General features: G+C 41.2%; 1 protein-coding gene across 4 annotated transcripts in view; it reads right to left on the bottom strand.

The window, feature by feature from the left end:
* ipo11 (importin 11) overlaps positions 1-24564 on the bottom strand; it is a 430673-nt gene that overhangs the window by 372132 nt on the left and 33977 nt on the right. For all 4 annotated transcript variants that reach the window (XM_063042993.1, XM_063042997.1, XM_063042994.1 and 1 more), the window contains exons 2-3: positions 18800-18873; positions 17872-18016 (exon numbers count right to left, since the gene is read on the bottom strand). In XM_063042993.1, the coding sequence (XP_062899063.1) occupies positions 17872-18009 (138 nt within the window). In that variant the 5' untranslated portion in view covers positions 18010-18016; positions 18800-18873. The remainder of the gene's footprint in view (positions 1-17871; positions 18017-18799; positions 18874-24564) is intronic.

Raw genomic sequence — 24564 nt, 5'->3', positions numbered from 1 at the left:
TGCCAGTCTCTGTGGTGATTGCCAGAGTATACTGTGCATACACTGATGCGAAATAAATGGTTGGAGACAGTGAACCAAATCATCAAACCTACCTGCCGACATCCGAAAATATTTGTAATGCATTTCCTTGTCCGTGTTTCTCAGTAACCAGACAAGCACAGAAAATTCACCCTCCTTCAGTTTCAGTCGCCATTGTTTGAAGTTTGAGTTTCTTTGTGTTGAGTTTCAACACGAAGAAACTCAACACAGTGGCATAGAAACCCCACCGCCAACTAGCGTTTTGGCGGTGAATTACAGAGCGACGCAGACACACCAACGCACAAGTATAAATGCTAACAAAGGCATAGGCCACTTGCGTAGCTACGGTGTAGGCTACTACACAGAAGTATAAATTAGCCTTTAGGGTGGCTCTATTTCATTGAAGGCACACGGTTAGCACTTTTTAAAGAAAACTAGAACAAACATCTGATGCGTTACACTAATCACAGAATGAATGAATCTGCCATGGTTTCCAAAGCTTGTGGGGGGGGGGGTCAGGTGGGTGAGAATCAAATTACTAATATATCCATTTCTTATTCCAAAACCTCAAATATTCAAAAGGATAGTATTAGCAAATTGTAAACCAATGGCAGATTTGGTGAACAACAGGAATTCTGCAGATGCTGGAAATTCAAGCAACATACATCAAAGTTGCTGGTGAACACAGCAGGCCAAGCAGCATCTTCGACTGCGCCTCCTCCTATAGATGCTGCTTGGCCTGCTGCGTTCACCAGCAACTTTGATGTATGTTGCGCAGATTTGGTGAGCTGGATTTCATTGGAATAGAAAAAAAACTATGAACGGAGATCTTCAAGAGTATGTCAATTAAAACAATTTTAAAATATTTCAAAAATGCAAACAACAGGAATTCTGCAGATGCTGAAAATTCAAGCAACACACATCAAAGTTGCTGGTGAACGCAGCAGGCCAGGCAGCATCTCTAGGAAGAGGTACAGTCGACGTTTCAGGCCGAGACCCTTCGTCAGGAGAAGACATTTTGGATCTCCCCCTCCCCCGCCCACTTTCAAATCTCTTACTAACTCTTCCTTCAGTTAGTCCTGACGAAGGGTCTCGGCCTGAAACGTCGACTGTACCTCTTCCTAGAGATGCTGCCTGGCCTGCTGCGTTCACCAGCAACTTTGATTTAAAATATTTTCATTGGTCAGCAAAACTGTAATGGAAACACAGCTTTAGGACAATGAATTTTTTTATAAACTTTATAAAATGAAAAGAGCTGAAAAACAGAACAGACCAGGGTTTTGCGGAACCCTAGGGTTCTGCAAGAGGTCGCTAGGGGTTCCATGAGAGATCGTGATTTTAAAAAAACATCATTTTTGAGCTTCACGCAACACATGATGCTAGCATTTGTGCCGGTGGGCAGTGACCGAGCAACTCCCATGAGCAATCTTGTTGGAGGTCTTTCACCCCACTATGGCAGTGCACAGTAGGACTGTGCTTATTTGGCTGAGTCCATTCTCAGTTCTTGACTCGAGATAGTGGAGGCCGTTGATAAATGATGGGCGCTGTATTGCACAGAGGGGAGGACAGTAAGCTGATGAGGAGCTTGAAGAGCATTTTCTGAGTATTGAATGGACTCACCCAACTTGGGCTGTAATGTTAGCCTCTTTCTCCTGAATTACCTCCCCCAAACTTCCCCTTATGCACTGCTGACTGACGCATGGGAGCAAACAAACTCTACCACTGTAGTAGAAAATTGGAGGAATTTTTATGTGCTGCAACTCAGCTGTTAGCCTGCCGCTTTGCTTTTGTTGTAAACATTGCAAAACGTAGATTGTGTAGGTTAGAAGTGAATTGTATTGTGAAGTTTTTGTATTTTTGGCATTCTTTTTTTATATTTTATTAACCTGTGTGCTTTACTGACATTTCTGACAGTCCTATGTGGCAATTTTTAAAGAGGAGGTGTGAGTTGGAAGAGGAGGATTCTAGGCCTAGGCCTACGGACAATGATGAAGAATTACAATCTTCTGAGTCATTGCACTGCACTAGTCCATCTTTACAATGAAAGCTACTTATCAAAGAGCTTTACATGGACTGGTGATCCAAGGTGTCTTACTCCATTGTGGGTAGTCTGTGGCAAACAACTTACAAATGCAGCAATGGCTCCAGCAAAATTGAAAAAATACTTAACTACAAATCACAGCCATATGACACATACAGTGCTGATTATTTTAAACAGCTATTGGAATCTCAAATCAAACAAACAAACAAGCTTTTGTTAATAAAATCACTGTCAGTAAAAAGCTTCAGGAAGCAAGTTATTTAGTAGAAGAACTTATTACCCAGAAAAGGAAAAGTTATAGTCGGTGAGAACCTATTAATGCCAGCATGTAAAATTATAGTGGGCAAAATGCTAGGACAAGATGCCGTATGGGAAACTTAAAAGGTTTCATTCTCAAACAGTACGATAGGGCCATAAGACATAGCAGCAGAATCAGGCCATTTGGCCCATTGAGTCTGCTCCGCCATTTAGTCATGGCTGATCCTTTACTCCCCTCCTCAGCCGCACTCCCCGGCATTCTCCCCATAACCTTTGATGCCACATCCAACTGAAAACCGATAAAGCTCTACCTTAAATACACTCAACGACCTGGCCTCCACAGCTGCCTGTGGTAATGAATTCCCTCTGGCTAAGGAAATTTCTCTGCATCTCTATTTTAAATGGATGCCACTCTAAGCTGAGGCTGTGTCATCTTATCTTAGACTCCCCCACCATGGGAAACATCCTTTCCACATCTACTCTGTCTAGGCCTTTCAAAATTCGAAAGGTTTCAATGAGATAACCCCCCCCCCCCCGATCCTTCTAAAATCCAGCGAGTACAGACCCAGAGGTATCAAACATTCCTCGTATGATAACCGAAATCATCCTTGTGAACCTCCTCTGAACCTTCTCCAATGCCAGCACATCTCTTCTTAGACGATGAGCCCAAAACGGTGCACAATACTCAAGGTGGGGCCTCACCAGTGCCTTATAAAGCATCAGCATCACATCCTTGCTCTTGTATTCTAGACCTCCTGAAATGAATGCTAACACTGCATTTGCCTTCCTCACCACTGACTCACGCTGCAAGTTATCCTTTAGGGTATTCTACACAAGGACTCCCAAGTCCCTTTGCATCTCAGATTTTTGAATTTTCTCCGTTTAGAATATAGTCTGCATGATTATTTCTTCTACCAAAGTGCATGACATTGCATTTTCCAACATTGTATTTCATTTGCCACTCTCTTGCCCATTCTCCTGTCTAAATCTCTCTGCAGCCTACCTGTTTCCTCAACATTGCCTACCCCTCCACCAATCTTTGTATCACTGCAAAACTGGCAATACAGCCATCTATCTCATCTTAAATCACTGATATACAGCATAAAAGGAAGCAGCCCAAATTCGGACACCTGCAGATCACCATTAATCACTGGCAGCCATAGAAAAGGATCCTTTTATTCCCACTCGTTGTCTCCTACCAATCAAGCAATGCTCTAACCACATCAGTAACCTTCCTGTAATAGCATGGGCTCTTAATTGGAAAACAGCCTCAAGTGTGGCACCTTGTCAAAGGCCTTCTGCAAGTCCAAATATATGACATCCACTGCATCCTTTTTGTCTATCCTAATTGCAATCTCCTCAAAGAATTCCAATATGTTCATCAGACAAGATCTTCCCTGTAGGAAACAATACTGATTTTGTCCTATCTTGTCCTGTGTCACCAAGTCCTCCATAATCTCATCCTTAACAACTGACTCCAACATCTTCCCAACCACCAAGGTCAGGCTAACTGGTCTATAAAGAGTGGACTGACATTTGCAATTTTCCAGTCCTGTGGCATCATGCCAAACTCCAATGATTTTTGAAAGATCATTACTAATGCCTCAAAATCTCTATCACTACCTCTTTCAGATCCCAAGGGTGCAGTTCATCTGGCCTGGGTGACCTTTAGGCCTTTCAGCTTTTTGGGCACCCTCTCCTTTGTAATACTAATTGCAGCTATTGGGCTCCCTCTCCAAAATGTGGATATAATCGAGACATCCCTGACCCTAGCACCTAGGAGGCAACATACCATTCGTGAGTCCCAATCACGTCACAGATTTCCTGTCTGTTCTCCCGACTATTGACTCCCTTAAGAGTACCACTCCCCTCTTCCCCTTTTGCACCACAGAACTATGCCTGGTCTCTGTGGCATTCCCCCACAACAGTATCCAAAACAGTATACTTATTATTGAGGGGAATGGCCACAGGGGTGCTCTGCGCTAACTGCCTATTTACATTTACATTTCTTCCGACCGTCACCCAGCTACTCACCTCCCGCAACTTCGGAGTGACTACTTCCCTGTAACTCTGATCGATTACCTCCTCATTCTCTCGTACAAGCCAAAAGTCATCCAGCTGCTGCTCCAGATCCCTAACACAGTCTTCAAGGAGCTGCTGCCGGATGCACTTCATGCAGATATGTTCACATATTGATAACATATCACATGATGTTGATGAAGTTTTGTGTGAAAAACTGAAAAACAACTTCTCTATCCAAGCTGATGAGTCAACAGAATTCACCAATAAATGTCATGTTGTAGCATTTGTTAGATTTGTAAATGATGGTGGAATTCAAGAAAACTTATTTCCATTGCAAAGAGCTGCCCAAAACAAGTAAAGGCCAAGATATATTTAACGTTTTGCCTTCATATCTGGAAACAAAAAATCTTTCTTGGAGGACCAGTGTTGGCATCAGTACTGAAGATGGCCCATCAATGGTTGGCTCCTTGAGAGGTTTCATTTCTCTTGCTCTCTTGCTGACTGCTTTGAAGATGAAGAAAGGTTACAGAAACTAGCCTACTTAGCAGACATTTTTCATCCTACGAATCAGTTGAACAAGTCTCTGCAAGGCCCTGGAGAAAATGTTTTGATTTAAAGTGACAAGATTCTTGAATTTAAAAGGAAACTGGATCTTTGGAAAAATCACATTACAAAAGGAAATCTTGAAATAGTTTCATTGCTGCTTGGGCTTGAGAGTGAGGAAGGATATCAGAAAGTCTCAAGTCTTATTGAAAACTACCTGGAGGAACTGCAGAACAAAACTGAACAGTAGTTTTCCTCCCATTCAACACAAGTGTATGACTGGATGAGGGACCTTTTCTCTAAATCTTCTGCTCAGCCTGAGAACTTGACTTTGAGAGAAGAGGAAGAACTTTGTACGCTGCAGTTTGATCGCGTACTCAAGATGAGATTTACTGACCTGCCCCTGGACAAGTTCTGGATCTCTGTGAAAGAAGAGTATCCTGCCATTCATGGGAAAACAACAAACATTTTGCTGAAGTTTTCAACATCTTACATGTGTGAGCAAGCTTTTTCTTGTTTAACAAGCATCAAGGGTAAGGACAGAAATCGTCTCATTTCAGCTGAAGGTAGAATCTGTGTGTACTTATCTCAAGTTTGACCCAGAATTGAGTATTTTTGCAGTAAAAAAACAAGCACAGATTTCATATGCAAGGCCTATATTTGAACCTGATCATGTCACAATAAGAAAATGCTTTTTCAAAGTGTTGTATAAAATTGTACCTTAGGCTATATTCTTATTAATATTGCTTTGGCTTATGGTTTTTAATAACTATTATTCAACATTGCCAATACATTTTCATGTTGTAAACAGTGTTAAAATCAAATCACAACCATTATTTAAATTAAATCTACCAAGCCCCACCTTTAGAAAAATTAAATCTCAATCTGTCTTAAGCCAGTATTTAATGGAAATTTATATTTACTTTGAGTTTTTAGAATTTATGAAAGGAAAAGAAAGAGATTAATTGCAAGAAAGGCAAGCTAACTTTAACTACCCGTGTTTTCAAGAAAGGTAGCCTAAAAATTCATTTTCTACTCAAAAGAGCATTGACAATTATTTTTGGATTATTATATCTACAACTTACTGATCACACTAACGTACTATGAGCTGCAGATATAATAAATTTTATGCAGGGTTCTCTGAGACCTGAAAATTACTTCAAGAGCAAAAAGTTTGAGAAAGGCTGGATTAGACTATGTGACCAAGGGAAAAAAAGGCCCTCCAATTTAACAGCAAGATGGTGCTAGTGAGACCCAACGACATTTTACAGAACATAGAATAGTACAGCACATTACAGGCCCTTGGGCCCACAATGTTGTGCCAACCCTCAAACCCTGCCTCCCATATAACACCCCCCCCACCTTAAATTCCTCCATATACCTGTCTAGTAGTCTCTTAAACTTCACTAGTGTATCTGCCTCCACCACTGACTCAGGCAGTGCATTTCATACACCAACCACTCTCTGAGTAAAAAACCTTCCACTAATATCCCCCTTGAACTTCCCACCCCTTACCTTAAAGGCATGTCGTCTTGTATTGAGCAGTGGTGCCCTGGGGAAGAGGCGCTGGCTATCCACTCTATCTATTCCTCTTATTATCTTGTACACCTCTATCATGTCTCCTCTCATCCTCCTTCTCTCCAAAGAGTAAAGCCCTAGCTCCCTTAATCTCTGATCATAATGCATACTCTCTAAACCAGGCAGCATCCTGGTAAATCTCCTCTGTACCCTTTCCAATGCTTCCACATCCTTCCTATAGGTAGGCAACCAGAACTGGACACAGTACTTCCAAGTGTGGCCTAACCAGAGTTTTATAGAGCTGCATCATTACACTGCGACTCAAACTCTATCCCTCGACTTATGAAAGCTAACACCCCATAAGCTTTCTTAACTACCCTATCCACCTGTGAGGCAATTTTCAGGGATCTGTGAACATGTACTCCCAGATCCCTCTGCTCCTCCACACTACCAAGTATCCTGCCATTTACTTTGTATTCTGCCTTGGAGTTTGTCCTTCCAAAGTATACCACCTCACACTTCTCCAGGCTGAACTCCATCTGCCACTTCTCAGCCCACTTCTGCATCCTTTCAATGTCTCACTGCAATCTTTGACAATCCTCTACACTATCTACAACACCACCAACCTTTGTGTCGTCTGCAAACTTGCCAACCCACCCCTCTACCCCCACATCCAGGTCGTTAATAAAAATCATGAAAAGTAGAGGTCCCAGAACCGATCCTTGTGGGACACCACTAGTCACAACCGTCCAATCTGAATGTATTCCCTCCACCACGACCCTCTACCCTCTGCAGGCAAGCCGATTCTGAATCCACCTGGCCAATCTTCCATGGATCCCATGCCTTCTGACTTTCTGAATAAGCCTACCGTGTGGAACTATTCTATTAACTATACTTTCTCTGAACTATGATCACTGCAATATGCAGCCTGTAATTTCTCTTTTGGAGTTGAGGTTTTGAACTCTGTACAGCTGGACATATTTGCAAGTATCCTGATAAATTCAGCGAAGTAGAATCTCAAGCGTGCAGTTACAACCACAGCTGCATTGTTGGAGTGGACCTGGGGCTGGACTGAAACTCTGGGCTGCATTGAAGCAGCAGTGCCTGAGCCAGAGAGTGGAAACTGAACTGTTGTAAGGCCAATTTAAGCGCTGAGCCAGATTAAAAGATCAAGATGTCGAGGCCAAATGCGAAAGATGAATCAGTTCACTACTCCAAGAGGCTTTGCTTGTCTCAGTGTTGAACTGGCTCCATGGCTGTGGCCTGCAGCTATTGGGCTCCTGGATTGGCTGCAGCACTGAACTAACTCCATGGCTGTGGACTCACTTTCAGGTACTCCACAGTCTTTGTTGTGGGTTTTTTTAAAAGTGGGTTCGATGGTCTTTCTTGGTTTTGTGGCTGCCTACAAGAAGCCAAATCTCAAGGTAGACGTACTTGATAATAAATGTACTTCAAACTTAGTAGGAACAATAACCTATTTAGCCCACAAAGATTCATTATACATCTGAAAGATTCATTTTTAGCTTTTCCTCCTGGGTCTACAGTATGAGATCTCTCTCATTATTTAAAGCTACCTTGTCTGAAAACAAGCAACACCAATTCAAAATTTTAAATTATTCAAAACTATCTTGTCATTTTTTATAACATCCCAAGTCACACTTGCACAACACATTAGTCCCCAGTGAATACTGTAGCTTCAAATCCTAAAATGACAACAATTTTAAATTCATAGTTTTGTTTTTGAATGGTTTTACCCCTCAAGCCAGTTTGGATCCTCCAAAATGGGAACCATTATGCCTCTCATCAGCATAACTTACATCCCCCAAACCTTTGGTTCCTTGGATCTTTAGCTCTTTTGTATACAATTAGTTACACACCTATAACAGAAACCATGCCCACAGTCTCTTAATAACCATACTTCGGAATTTCCCCTAATTCCACTTCAGAATTCTGCCTTATAGCCATTTCTGCAGTCAAACTCTTGTTGTTCTTCCTAATATACCATCCATCAGCTCTGAATCCCTCCACTTACACTTTTAATTGTGTTTCTACTTTCAAAACACTGCTTAAATTCTGGTTATCAGAACTCGTCTATAAATCCCTTCATAATTCCTGTAAGCAAATAATTATACATTGCAGTTAAAATTATACATTTTTTTGTAGGAGTTCATAAAAGTGATATGTTTCATTACCACAATTAAACTGAATTGAAATGACAACTTTATTTCTTACACCCTTCACAAACATGACAAGTAAAAATCTTTACGTTACATAGAACATAGAAATTTACAGCACATTACTGGCCCTTCAGCCCACAATGTTGCGCTGACCATGTAACCTACCCTAGAGACTGCCTATAATTTCCCTAGCACTTAGCCCTCTATTTTTCTAAGCTCCATGTACCTATTTAAGAGGCTCTTAAATTCCGGGAATGAGAGGGTTAACATATGAGGAACGTTTGTCTGCTCTTGGACTGTATTCCTTGGAGTTTAGAAGAATGAAGGGAGATCTCATAGAAACATTTCGAATGTTAAAAGGCATGGACAGAGTGGATGTGGCAAAGTTGTTTCCCATGATGGGGGAGTCTAGTACGAGAGGGCATGACTTAAGGATTGACGGGCGCCCACTCAGAACAGAAATGCGAAGAAATTTTTTTAGTCAGAGGGTGGTGAATCTATGGAATTTGTTGCCACGGGCCACAGTGGAGGCCAAGTCATTGGGTGTATTTAAGGCAGAGATTGATAGGTATCTGAGTAGCCAGGGCATCAAAGGTTATAGTGAGAAGGCGGGGGAGTGGGACTGAATAGGAGAAAATGGATCAGCTCATGATAAAATGGCGGAGCAGACTCGATGGGCCGAATGACCTACTTCTGCTCCTTTGTCTTATGGTCTTAACTTTGTCTTATGGTCTTAAATGACCCTATTGTATCCGCTTCCACCACCACTGCTGGCAGTGCGTTCCACGCATCCACCACTCTGTGTCTGAAAAACTTACCCCGACATCCCCTTGGTACCCTTTTCCAACTATGTCCCCTCATGTTAGCCATTTCAACCCTGGGAAAAAGCCTCTGGCAATCCACACGATCTTATACACCTCTATTAGGTCACCTCTCATCCTTCGTTGCTCCAAGGAGAAAAGGCCATGTACACTCAACTTATTCTCATAAGGTACTCCCTCCAATCCAGGCAACATCCTTGTAAATCTCCTCTGCACTCTCTCAATAGTATCCACATCCTTCCTGCAGTGAGTGACCAGAACTGAACACAGTGCTCCAAATGGGATCTTATATATCTTATATAGCTGTAACATTACCTCACGGCTCTTGAACTCAATCCCACGGTTGATGAATGCCAACATACCATAAGCCTTCTTAACCACATAATCAACCTGCGCAGCAGCTTTGAGTGTCCTATCAACATGGACCGCCCAAGAGCTCTCAGATCCTCCACACTGCCAAGAGTCTTACCATTAATATTATATTCTGTCTTCAAATTGAACCTACCAAAATAAACCACTTCACACTTATCTGGGTTGAAGTCCATCTGCCACTTCTCAGTCCAGTTCTGCATCCTGTCGATGTCCCGCTGAACCTCTGACAACCCTCTAGTCTAGCCACAACTCCCCCAACCTTTGTGTCATCAGCAAACTTACTAATCCATCTCTCCACTTCCTCATCCAGGTCATTTATTAAAATCACAAAGAGGAAGGGTTCCAGAACAGATCCCTGAGGCACACCACTGGTCACTGAACTCCATTCAGAATATGATCCATCTACAACCACCCTTTGCCTTCTGTGGGCAAGCCAATTCTGGATCCACAAAGCAAGGTCTCCTTGGATCCCACGCCTCCAGACTTTCTGAAGGAGCCTTGCATGGGGAACCTTATCAAATACCTTACTGAAATCCATATACACTACATCCACTGCTTACCTTCATCAATGTGTTTTGTTATATCCACAAAGAATTCAATCAGGCTCATAAGGCTCTTGATAAAGCTGTACTGACTATCCCTAATCAGATTATGTCGCTCCAAATGGTCATAAATCCTGCTTCTCAGGATCTTCTTCAACAACTTGCCCACCACTGAAGTCAGACTCACTGGTCTATAATTTCCTGGGTTATCTCTACTCCCTTTCTTGAACAAGGGAACAACATTTGTAACCCTCCAACCCTCCGGTACTGCTCCCATCCCAATTGATGACGCAAAGATCATCGCAAGAGGCTCAGCAATCTCCTCCCTCGTGTCCCAGAGTAGCCTGGGGTATATCTCATCCAGTCCCGGTGACCTACCTAACTTAATGCTTTCCCAAAGCTCCATCACAACTTCTTTGTTAATGTTTATATGCTCAAGCAATTCAGTCCACTGTAAGTCATCCCCACAATTACCAGGATCTTTTTCCCTGGTGAATACCGAAGCAAAATATTCATTAAGTACATCTGCTACCTCCTCCGACTCCATGCACACATTTCCACTATCGCACCTGATTGGTCCTATTCTCTCACGGCTCATCCTCTTGCTCTTCATATACTTGTAGAACGCCTTGGGGTTTTCTTTAATTCTGCTCGCCAAGGCCTTCTCATGGCCCCTTCTAGCTCTCCTAATTCCATTCTTAAGCTTCTTCCAAGCAACCTTGTAATTTTCTAAAGCTCTAAGAGTACATAGTTTCTTGAACCTTCATAAGCTTTTCTTTTCTTCTTAACTAGATTTTCTACATACTTTGTACTCTGCGGTCATTTAACTCTACCATTCTTTCCCTGCTTCACTGGAACATGCCTATACAGAACTCCATCCAAATGTTCCCTGAACATTTGCCATATTTCTGCTGCGCATTTCCTGAGAACATTTGCTCCCAAGATCCTGCCTGATAACATTTCCCCCTACCCCAATTAAATGTTTTCCCAAATTGTCTACTCCTATCCTTCTCCAGCACTATGGTGAAGGAGATAGAGTTGTGGTCACTACCTCCAAAATGCTCTCCCACCAAGAGATCCAACACCTGACCATGTTCATTTCCCAATACCAGATCAAGTACAGCCTCTCCTCTAGTTAGCTTGTCTACACATTGCATCAGGAAACCTTCGTGATGACACCTAACAAACTCCATTCCATCTGAACCCTTTCCACTAAGGAGATGCCAATCAATATTAGGAAAGTTAAAATTTCCCATCACAACAACCCTATTATTATTGCACTGTTCCAGAACCTGCCTCCCTACCTGATCCTCGATATCCCTGCTACTATTGGGGGAGTCTATAAAAAACACTCAGTAGAGTTATTGGCCCATTCCTGTTTCTGACTTCCACCCACACTGACTCAGTAGACCATCCCTCCACAACTTCTTCCTTTTTTGCAGCCATGACTCTATCCCTAATTAGCAATACCACGCCCCCACCTCTTTTTCCACCCTCTCTGTTCTTTTTGAAACATCTAAGGCCTGGCACCCCCAGCAGCCATTCCTGTGCATGAGACATCCAAGTCTCTGTAATGGCCACAACTTCATAGCTCCAAGTTTTGGTCCACAATCTAAGTTCATCTGCCTTGATTATGATACTCCTTGCATTAAAATAGAGACATTTCAAACCATCAGGCTGAATGCATCTTTGCTCTAACATTTGCTGATCCTTCCTCACAAACTCCCTACAAGTTGTCTCTACATGTGCTCCAACTTCCCCAATCCTCTGCTTCTTCACTTTGGTTCCCACCGCCCCCCCCCCCCACAAATTTAGTTTAAACCCTCCCCAACAGAATTAGCAAACCTCCCCGCCAGGATATTGGTCCCCTCATATTTAAGTGCAACCCATCCATTTTGTACAGGTCACACCTGCCCCAGAAGAGGTCCCAATGATAAAAAAATCTGAATCCCTTCCCCTTGCTCCAATCCTTCAGCCACGTATTTATCCTGCACTTCATTCTATTCCTATATTCACTAGTGTGTGGCACAGGCAGCAATCCCGAGATTACTACCTTTGAGGTCCTGCTTCTCAGTTTCCTTCCTAACTCCCTGTATTCTGCTTTCAAGACCTCCACCCTTTTTCTATCAATGTCATTGGTACCAATACGTACCATGACCTCTGGCTGCTCACCCTCCCATTTCAGGATATTGTGGGCAGCTCAGAAACTTCACAAACCCTGGCACCTGGGAGGAAAACTATCATCCTTGTTTCTTTTTTTGTCCACAGAATTGCCAGAGTCACGACCACTGTTGCTTCCCCAGGCAGGTCGTCCCACAACAGCACTCAAAATGGAGTACTTGTTGTTAAGGGGGCCAGCCACAGGGGTGCTCTCCACTATCTGGCGCCCTCCTGATGGTCACCCACTTATCTGTCTCCTGCGACCCCGGGTTGACTAACTTCGTCTCTAAGGAGCTGCAGCTCAATGCACCAGGCACAGATGTGGTCATCAGGGAGGCTGGAAGTCTCCTGTACATCCCACATCTGACACAGAACAGAAAACTGGTCTTGCAGTCGTATCCACTATTCTAATGCACCGAGCCCTGCAAAATGCTCCTTTTTTAAACTTTTCTCCCCAACCTGTGCAAAGCTCCCTCTCTCTTTGAATTGATTCATTAAGTCTTCGTCTGAATATGCAATGTGCAAATTATAGTAATTTTAATAAATAGTATGTACAGTAAGATATACAACAGAACAGTCAATATAGCTTAGAAACACTATTGCGTCAGTATGATTTAATCAGTCTGATGGCCTGGTGGAAGATGACATCCGGAAGCTTGTTGGTCCTGGCTTTATTGCTGCAGTACTGTTTCCTGGATGGTAGCAGCCGGAACAGTTTGTGGTTGGGGTGACTCGGGTCCTCAACAATCCTTCTGCCTCTTTTTATGCAACTGTCACTGCAAATGTCCTGAATACTGGGAAGTTCACATGCATAGATGCACTGGACTGTCCACACCACTCTCTGGAGGGCCCTATGATTGAGGGAGGTACAGTTCCCATACCAGGCAGTGATACTCTCAATTGTGCCCCTGTCGAAAGTTCTTGGGAACTGGGGACCCATGCCAAACTTCTTCAACCGTCTGAAGTGAAAGAGGCGCTGTTGTGCTTTTCCACCACAGCCAGTATCTACAGACCAAGTGAAATCCTTGGTGATGTGTATACCGAGGAACTTGAACTTGTCAATAGGGGCGAGCCTATCTCCATTCCTTCTGTAGTCCACAACCAGCTCCTTTGTTTTTTGTGACATTGAGGGAGAGATTGGTTTCTTGACACCACTGTCAGGGTGATGACTTCTTCTCTGTAGGTTGCCTCATTATTATTTGAGACAAGGCCAATCAAGGTAGTATCGTCTGCAAATTTAATTAGCAGATCGGAGCTGCGGGTGGCAACACAATCATGGGTATACAGAGAGTTAAGGAGGCGGCTTAGGACACAGCCCTTGGGGGGCCTCCTGTGATGAGTGTCAGAGCAACAGAGATGCGGGAGCCCACTGTTACCACCTGCCAAAGATCTGACAGGAAATCCAGGATCCAGCTGCACAAGCTGTACCCTGAGGTCTGAGCTTCCTGTCAAGCCTGGATAGAATTATGGTGTTGAATGCTGAACTCTAGTCCAAGAACAACATTTCTCACATAAGCATTCCTCCTCTCCAGGTGTCGATCAGTTGTGTTGGTAGGCGAATTGTAGGTGGTCTAGTATGGGTGGTAGCATGCTGCAGATGTAATCCTTGACCAGCATCCCAAAGTATTTGCTTATTATTGAGGTGAGTGCGACAGGACGCCAGTCGTTCAGTCATGTTATCTTGGTCTTTTTAGGTATAGGGTGATGGTGGATGTTTTGAAGCAGGAGGGCACTCTGCACTGGGACAGTGAGATTAAAAATGACTGAAAACACACCAGCCAGTTGTGCTGTGCACTACCAACATCAAACAATGTATAATGTTTTTGTGCAACTAGCTGAGGAATGAATATTTGTTGAGACACCAGAAGCTTCCTCCTAATAACTTTTATTACAAGTGTTTCTGTAATATTTAAATAACATTGTAAATATGTTTGATTAAGCATTTTTTGTTTAAATGATGGATTATATGTAAAAATGTGTGAATTGCAAATATGTTGCTACCACATCATATGCGTGTGCCTCACTTAAAGTAGAAACAAAGTTAGACTCGCATTCCTGGCTCCCTCCTTTTCCTTTCAAATGTAATATTTTGGAGTTACAAATGATAAGTTTGAAACTCACTGTTATATTATTTTATTTAAAACAATTCAGTTGTCTATAAAACACATTATTCACTTAACCAAATTTGTGTAAGAAGCAACTGCTGTCAAACCATATTTCTGTCCACAAACCTGTTCCTAGTTATTTAATTGTTAGGAATCAAATACAGTTTATACAGATTCCTGTGCCACTGTAAACACTAACTTAAAGAAGTGCTTAAAATAATTCTGGACAAAATTTTTTTTCCTTCTTTGATCACAGAGCATACTTTTCTGTGCATTCTCAAAAATTAGAGAGCACTGACAAGAAGCACTTTCTTTCAAACAAATGGCAGTAACACTCATGAAATGCAATCCAATTCAAAATTTCACAGTTGCATTCAAATTTTGTTAGTAAGGAATATAAAAAATTACAGAACCAAGTGACTGGGATTAAAATAAGGGTGGACCAAGGTCTCACTGAGTGGTAAAGCATACTTAAGAGATAAAGAGTCTAACTTTTATTCTTAACTGCTGCACGCCAAAATAAATGAATTTCTGCACTACTGTTGAGAATAACTGCAATGGCAATGCCCATCAAGAAAGAAGTAGCACATTACAAGTCAATCAAATCAATCATCAACTTCTGAAAAATAGAATAAAGCTGGCAATCACACGGCCAATGAAGAGATAAACATAGGTCTAATAAGTACCCTTCAAAAATAAAATATAGATGCCTTTGGCATACAGAACTGTTTCAATTGATTTTGCTAACATTTCTAAATCACAGTACACAAAGCATATTTTAAAATAAAGATTAGAAAGCAACATATAACACCAATAATGACCCACAAAAAGGGCAAAAATAAATGAAAATTAAAAGGTAATAAACATTTGTCATGACAAGCTATCTTCTTTCAGATATCTAGCGAATAGGATATAGTAGTCAGCGACGTGAATTACACATAACATTATAATCATTTGTTTTTCCACTTCAGCGCCTTTTCTGATTACAAGAAATGTCATTGAGTAATATCCGCTTGTACAGAAAAGATATATTTTCAAAGTACTGTATTTCAATATTCAGGCAAAATAACCTAATACAAAACAAGAGCAACTAATATGTCAATAAAGTCAATAATTGTCACTAATAGAATGTACCTTTTTATATATTATACACATAATGACAGTAATCTTCATTTTACAATTGTAGAAACTTATTCAAAATAGTGATTGCCATTCAGCTTTGGATGACATATTTGAGTAATTACCATGAACTCTGATTTCCAGCTTTGCAACATTAACAGATACTGCCATCCCTGAATTTAACTGAGATTCAAATAAATTTTTTGTTACCGCTGAACATTCTTGTTACCATTACCTTCATGGACAACCTTCCTTACTCTATTGTGCAATGCTTAAAACACATGCAGTGCAATTCACACGTACATCACTGTATTTGCTGAAATACATTAGCTCTAGTTGAGGAATACCACTGACTTTCTAGTTCTGAATCTTGTTTTCACATTCGTCCATGATCTTAACATCCTCTCGCAGTTTCCTCTCACCCAATAATCATCCTTGATTCCAGTATTCTTCCTATTACAACACCAGCTCACCTCCAAAATTAAATTATTACACCACTAACAGCTCTGGTGCCATGTAGCTCTTGCTTTTCTTTTTTTGGTATAGGCATCCTTCTGTCTCAAAAGAGGGTGAGTAGCACATGGGAAAAGTCAGCTCATGGTGGTGCACTTCCTCGAGTGGCTGAAGAGTCCCACTCTGGAGTGACAGTCTCTTCCACACTGACTGCAGGTGAAGGAAGATACAGGCATCTGATTGTAGCAGCCCTCTCCTTTCGTTGAGCTCCATTGGCAGCCAGCTCGTTGATGCGGATATTTACTGCTCTTTGCACACTTTTTTGAACTGCCAGACAGGCAGCCCGGCTGTCTGCTTTGTCTTCCCAATTGTTCACATTGATGTTGGCAAGCTTCAGATGCCTTTTGCAGACATCCTTTTTTCTAAAAGCCTTTGCAAGTCTGTAATTGTTCTCCTCCTAAGACTCACCCAGGCTTTGGTCAACTAACTGACCATCTCAACTTCAATTTTCATTTAATAAGGCTTCTGTGATGTACCTTAAGATGCTTTACACAATATTAATTGCAGTATATAAATGGAAGTTGATGTCCTGTTGAAAAGACATTGATTGGATATGTTCACCTGTTTTCTTACAGAGATCGCACAGATTTGACATCTTCACACAATAACCTTACAATACCTTTAAAAGAGTAAAATTGCCAAATACATTATTCTTTCAATGTTATTAACTGCAAACATTTACGTATCAAGTATGTTTCAATAATATTTTATACATGAACTTAAGAAATATATCTGCCAGACATGGATAATAAAAATTACGGAGCTACTTGCAGGTGGGGGAAGGAGGAAGGAGGAAGACCTGCTCTGTCACAATATCATTATCTCTTCAGACACTATTATAATTACTTAAGGGAAGATGAAGATGGCGATGCGACGCAGCTCGCAGAGGCCACTACGGTGGTGATGTCTGTTATTCTGTTATTTGTCAAGTAGGGTGCTGTGCACAATCCTGATTTGATGGAGGCGGACGTGAGAGCACAGAGGAACATCTGGTGAAACTTCTGAAATGCCTGCTTCGCTTCTGCTGCTACTGTGTGGTCCAGAATCTACGGAGGGGAAGGCCCCGAGTCCTCAGCTTTGCTTGTTGCTCGGCGGCTGGGGCGGGGTCGAAGCGCTCGGCAGAGGATGGAGCTCGGAGAGGCTGGTCGGAGACTTGAAGTTTTCGGACGTACTCAGAGTCTGGTGCGGTCGGGTGTTTCCAATGGTGCTGCATCGGCAAGTTGGCGGCGACTTGGAGGTTCATGGCGGGGAGAGTTCCTCCTTTCTGCTGCCTGCGTGAGATATGAGTCTATCGGGACTCTGAGACTTTATTTTACCATGCACATGGTCTGTTCTTTATCAAATTATGGTATTGCTTTGCACTGTTGTAACTATATGTTATAATTATGTGGTTTTCTCAGTTTTAGTCTTGGTTTGTCCTGTGTTTTCCTGTGATATCATTCTGGAGGAACGTTGTATCATTTTTTAATGCATGCATTTCTAAATGACAATAAACGAGGATTGAATGTCTCATAATCTAATCTAATCTAATGTATTGCATGTCATTGGACCTTATAATTCTGTGTGATGTCCCAGACCAGGGAAAAGGTGATGGGGGGAGTATGATAAGAATGAAGTAGTGGTTAGCTTCAGCTATTTTTAAATTAACAGATTAGAACCCACCAGCAATGCTGAATAGAAACCAGGCTGGGTCTCCCACTGTTTTAACCGCTCCTCGGCTGGCTTCAAAATAGCTGTGTCTTGGCTGGTAGCCTGGGTCAAAGCCTGCAGGACAACTGTGCTAGCACAATTGATATCCATAGAGAACCTGGCAAAAAAAAATGAACACTTTCAAAATATGCAGATTTGGGTTAACCACTAGTTTATGAAAATAAACAAGACCCTGTTCTATTTGAATTTTACAGTTAAAAGTAATTTAATAAAGTCATCTAACCATTTATCCAGATCTTCCTTTTAATGTCATAAGTTCAAAATATTCTCATGCCTGACACTACTACTACTTCCAATATGCCAAAAATTAGACTCTGTCACCCTTGTGAGCCAAAGTGCCAATCTGCTCCACATTAGTATTTTGATCCACAGCAGTTCCACCCATCATACCAGAAGGACAAGTAAAATCATCTCAACTTCAGGGCAAACAGCCCTTTTAAAACAATGGCCAACTATGGGCCACTAAGATGAAAAGCAATCAAGCATCAGTACCAAGTCCAGTGTCAGCAAAGTTCAGTTCTATACATATGTATCTCCACTACTATTTCACAGTTGGAAGGTTGATCCTCAAACTGCATAGCTACTAGCCCACACAGCTTCAAATTCAACATTATTGGATGACATGGTAGTGTAGCGGTTTTTGTAACACTAGCTATTACAGTGCCAGTGACCCAGGTTCAATTCCACCACTGTAATAAGTTTGTACATTTTCCCCATCACAGTGTAGGTTTCCTCACAAATTCCAAGGACATGAGAGTTGGTAGGTAAATTAGTCACATAGGCTCACTGGGCCTGTTACCATGCTCTCTCTCCAAATAAAAATAAACAAACTAAATTATTGAACAGCAGCTTAAATGAACTCACTCCTCAATTAACTTACCTCACTCAGAGCCTGTTTCACAATTATTCACAAATACCCAGATGAAGCAATTTTCTCTAATTGATCGAGCAGACCTGCATGAGAAAGCATAAGGAAATAGAACAAAACTTACAGACCATATTGGCAAAATAAACAGTAAGTAATCATCTCAAGAATACTTTATTAAGCAGATGCAAATATCCGTGACAAAAGGGAGTGTGAATTATTTGCTCATTATTTGCTTGGATTGTCTGTATATTAACACTTGAACGCACAGCCTTTGATGAAGTCAACATTGCTGCATTGTAATTAATTTAATTTTTCCACATAGATACTCTTGTTTATAAAATGCACAGGAACCACTATTTGATAGCTTGCATTTTTCTATTACTGACAAAGCACTGGCATCTATCCCAAAGAAATTTGTGCACAATTTCTAGTGTGGACTTTACCTCTCCCACTGTAGGTTACTGTTATCCGCCAGGCCCTGGAACCGCAGTATTATCAAATAGAACAGAACAGAAACAGGCCTTTCAGCCCACAATGTTGTGCCTAACCAAACACCCACCTGAACTTATCTCTTCTACTTACACATGGTCCATACTCACCATTCTCTGCATATTCATGTGCCTATCTGAGGGCCTCTTAACTGTCTTGCTCCTCTTTATCTCCACTATCACACTTGGAATTGCCTTTGACATCCACCAGTCTCTGTGCCGGGTAAAAGACACCAGATGTCTACTCTATGTCTCTCATAAACTTAGGAATTTCTATCAGGTTTTGCCTCAGTATCCACTGCCCCAAAGAAATCCTAATTTTGCATAGCACATGCCATTTAATCCAGACAGCATCCTGGTAACCTCTTCTGCGCCCTCTCCAAAGCCTCCACATCCTTCGTATAAAGGAGCAACCAGAAATGAATGCAACACTGATTTTTCTAAACCATAATTTTAAATATTTCAACATAACTTCCTGCCTCTTGAACTCTGTCTTAGCTAATAAAAGCAAAAAGTGCCATATGCCTTCTTAACTACCCTATCAGTCTGCACACACACTCTCTCGGACTACTATGGATTTAAATTTATAAATCTTTCATTCAAGCAACCAATCAGATTGAGGACTGTTTACAGACAGCAAGCCAAGAACTAAATTCGTAATATATTTTGTACAGAAAAAATAAAAATTGGAACACATTAAATTAAAAATTCAATTAATTAACTTTAAGAATAAAAGTTAATTTTATTTTAAAATTGGTATGGATATTGATTGACTATTGCAAGTCAAATATAGTCATTAGATTTTAAGAACCAGAGAAATTGTAGGCAATAAATACAGCACAACTTTATAGTTCTATGAAATCGCCAGAAAGACAACATGGTCACTTGGACCATAGCAGAGGAAGCTGGGTTTGATGAAACAGACCGGGATTATATGGAAGCCCATGGCAAAATGCTCATAAATGACAATCTGATGGATTTTTAACCAGAGGCTCAAAAGTCAATGACACCTCACCACCATAAAAACAGCCTAACAAACACAGTGAGATTTTCCAAGTCATTCTGCCATATTGATAGATGTTACTTTCTCAAAAGCAGCAATCCCAAAATGGAGTGCAGCATTAGATGAAGTTGTATTAACGTCACATTACAGCATTTGCCCTTAAAGCACTGATATAGAATGCAGTCCTCATAAAGCAAATATTGCTCCCTAATAACACCAATCATATTACAAACAATTCAAATTATAAAAAATGCATGCTATAGCTGAACTACTGCATTTTGTTCTGAGCAGCTGTCTTAAAATGGATAATTAGCTAGCTATTCAAATATCCATCAACCTTTTTAAGCCTTGTTCTAACACCCAGAAATTCAAAGGAAGAATCATCACATTCAACATCTCAGACTTCACTTCCCTCAGATTCACCTGCACCATCAACCAAAACAGCAGTGATAACCCTACCTCCCAGCCCCCCTGCCACTGGTTTCACATACAAAGCAAAGACCACTCTGCTCCAGGCCCTTCTACCAGTCAATAACATTATGACTGACATGGTTGCAAACTCAAGCTCTGCATTCCCACAAACCCACCCCCCCCCCAAACACAGACACCTCCTCCACCCAACCTCTCACCACCTCGCTTCTTAAGAACCCGCCACAAAGGTTCAGCTTCCAGGTGCCTTTTGAGTATGAGAACGTCAAAATTACACAGACATAAATGGAAATTTTCATCTCAGAATCATGTTTATTATTACTGATATACGTTGCAAAATTTGTTATTTTGTAGCAACAGTACAGTGCAATGCAAGATATAAAGATTACCTTAAGTTACAAATAAATGAATCTATGAATAATGCAAAAGAGGAATAATGTTTTAGTGTCAAGGACCATTCAGAAACCTACAAAATCCAGCATGGACCTGGGGTGGGGGGAAGGAGGGGGAACCGCCACATGGTCCACATTGAGAACCACCAGCTTAGACTACTATCATCAGGAGCCCAAAAACCCACAAGCAATGTCTTAGTAACAGCTTCACCACCTCTTATCAGATTTCTGAATTGTCCATGACCACCTCATATTCCTCCTCTGCACGATTTATTTTCTGTTGTAACTTACAGTAATTTGTTAAGCATGCACTGAACTGCTGCCAGAAAACAACAAATTTCATGACAAACGTCAGTGATAATAAACGCGTTTCTGATTATTTTTTAAACACCAGGACTCTCCTATATTACTAATCTCAACTCAGAAGGGTTTTCTAATGAACACACAAAAGAAATATCTAGGTTAGTTCGTAATTGGTTTACTATCACATGTATGTGGATAGAGTGGAAAACTTTGTTTTGCACATCATTCATACCAATCATTTCAAAATACAAGTACATTGAGACAATACAAAGGGAAGAACAGTAACAGAATTGAGAACATGTTACAATTACAGAGAAAATGCAGTGCCAATAGAAAATAAAGGTGAAAGGGCCAGGATAAGGTAGATGAGAAAACAAAGGTTCATGTTTATCATAGCCGGCAGACTGAGTCTCCAAACACTTAGGGAAGCCTGCTCTTTTAAACTAGTGCAGGAAAAATGAATCCACTCATTTAAATGAAGAGTATTTGTGAAGAGAAGTACATCTACAAGACAATTACAGTACATTCTTGGAATTAAATGTGCTTTTCTATTTTTGATTGAAAGATGAAATATAAAAAAAGTTCTAAAATTGTAATTTTTAAGTGCACCTGAATGCTCCTATATATAAAGGGTATTCAAAAACATACATAGAACCCAGCAGTTCTTAATCAAAAAATCTGGAATATAGTGTCGCGAACTAACAGTTTTTAGCTACTTCTGAGGTGGGCTTTTTTCTAGACCACATAAGTGACAAGGCTTTCACAACTTGCATTGAAACAACAAAATGTTTCATATGAAATATCCATCAGTGGCAATTGTGAACTTTGCTCTGACAGCAACTCTGGCCTGATGACTTTTAATTCAGTAGAATACAAACATTTTGTTATAACACAGTGGCTGTTTAGTCTCTGCTGCCCCCTGCTGAAAAGCAGCAGAGTAACCATAACAGTGGCAAAACTACAAAATAACACTTGTAATTAACAAAGTGATTACTTACTGACAAACAAATTGAATTACATTATTACTGAATCGTCAAGGAAGTTAGTTGCAAATTAAGATTTCACAACTGAGCAAATGTACACAAAAGTAGTTTTATTAAACTCCTAATATACAAAATGGCAATGATAAGAAATTATCAATTCATGGAGTCAGGAAACTTACACAAAGATGGATTTGCTCTGAAGAAATTTTATTCCTGATTCATATATCCGAGGCTATAAATGACAGTTGTGACATTGGAGATAACATGCAATCTAGAACTCAGGTTCTAATTGCAGAATGGGCAATCAATTCATCAGAGGGATTCTGAGTGCTTCCAATCCATGGATGTGGGGATTTCAAAAGCATTCCCAAATGCACCCTAACCATCTCCACTTCAACAGCCATGGACCAGAGGATCCCAGGCATCAAGCGGATGTTGCAATTCTTCAGTTCAAAAACAAAATCACATCCTTGCATTGTTTCTATGATCACCAGGTAATTACTTCCATTGATAGAGCTTTGAACAGAATTATATCTGTTTTGAGAATCTATTGCTGGTGATTCAATGTGACCTGCAAAAAATAGGTCACCAGCTGTAACAAGGGTTTCAATGGTGGAGATATTCACTGGTGAGACAGCCCTGGTTTTGACTCATTTATATTTCCAGTGAATTTGCAGACACACCATAAGCAGCAATTTTCCAATGTGTCAAGATGCCAGAGTCCAGGTCTCATCGGCATATAGAAGAGCAGGGATAACTGGAGTCTGGGAGTTTTGTATTAGACCTTGATTTTCAAATAACCTTTTCCTGAATTCAACCAAAGGACATACTGACACATTGAAGGGACTGGGAAACATCATCACTGCCTTCACAAGGTGGCTCCCAGTACGGATACTTTCAAGGTCTCGCCAGGAACCTTGATTTTCAAAGGGCAATGTGGTGTAAAAAGGAGACTTTGCTAAAGGGCTGATGAACTGCAGATTTTGAGTACAAGGCCCATTCTCTTGTATGCTTCAGAGAACTAAATGATCACATTTTGGAGTTCAGCTTCTAAAGCATGCACACAATGCAGCTCAACTAATGAAGATTCGGTGATTTTGGCACTGGTGCATAGCCCCTGTGGGTAGATCAGTTTTTCATTTCATTTTTAAGGTTCATCATTCCCCTCGTGTAGAGTTCATTGGAGACAAGGTTTAACATTGAGGGAAGTGTTGGGTAACAAGAGTCTTCACTGAGATTGCTTCCGCTGTAGGCTACTTCGCATTAGGGTTGTATGGTCTTATGGAGCAACAAAGATGGGAACTAGAATAGAATAGAAAGCCCTTAACTCCGAGTGGAGTCATCGGGACGCCGTCGTAACAGCATTTTTTTTTAAAAGCAGGCTTTCTTATTTTTACTTTGCTAGCTCGACGCTCAACCCAGCACGGATGGAAAGCGTGCAAGGGAGCCAGCTGGATTCGAACTCGGGAACCTTCGCTCCAAAGTCCGGCGCTGATGCCACTATACCACCAGCCGGCTAAAGATGGGAACTATTTTCTGAAAATAGCCAAATTTAAGAAAGGTATCCCACAGTCCCAGTCCCAACCCCCTCCCCAATTGATAAAGAGAAAGTTTTCTCACGGCTTGTAATGTTCCCTGCAGTTTCACATAGTAAACACCATATCCACTGTAGCTCTAGATGAATGGAATCCAAACTGAAGGATCCACCCATCCCTCTTCCTCCACAGGACTGTTACCCTGCAACCCTAGGAGGAGTAGGGATGCAATTCCCAGAATAAATGATAAGAATGGTGCATTAGGCATCAAAATGGCAATCTGTGTATGGAGCCAGAGAACATAGATAAGGTCATGTTTACCTATCCCCACATCTCCCCTCTCAACACTATCCAAGGCCCCAAACAGTCATTCCAGGTGAGGCAAACATTGACATCCATCTCCTGATCTTGCTAATTGCATCCAGTGCACTCAATATGGACTCTGCCACAGTGATGAGACTAAACATGGATTTGGTAATGAGCACCTGCATGCACTCACCCTGACTGCTGGCTAGTACCCTCCCTATTCCCACATTGTCATATATGTTCCCAGGTTCCCAGGGTGAGGCTAAATACAAACTAGAAAAGCAGCACCTCATATTCCACATGAGTAGTCCACAACAAATGTATAAACATTAAATTCT

This window comes from Mobula hypostoma, chromosome 3 (assembly GCF_963921235.1).
Source record: "Mobula hypostoma chromosome 3, sMobHyp1.1, whole genome shotgun sequence".
NCBI lineage: Eukaryota > Metazoa > Chordata > Chondrichthyes > Myliobatiformes > Myliobatidae > Mobula > Mobula hypostoma.
This window is presented reverse-complemented; position numbering and strand designations above follow the sequence as displayed.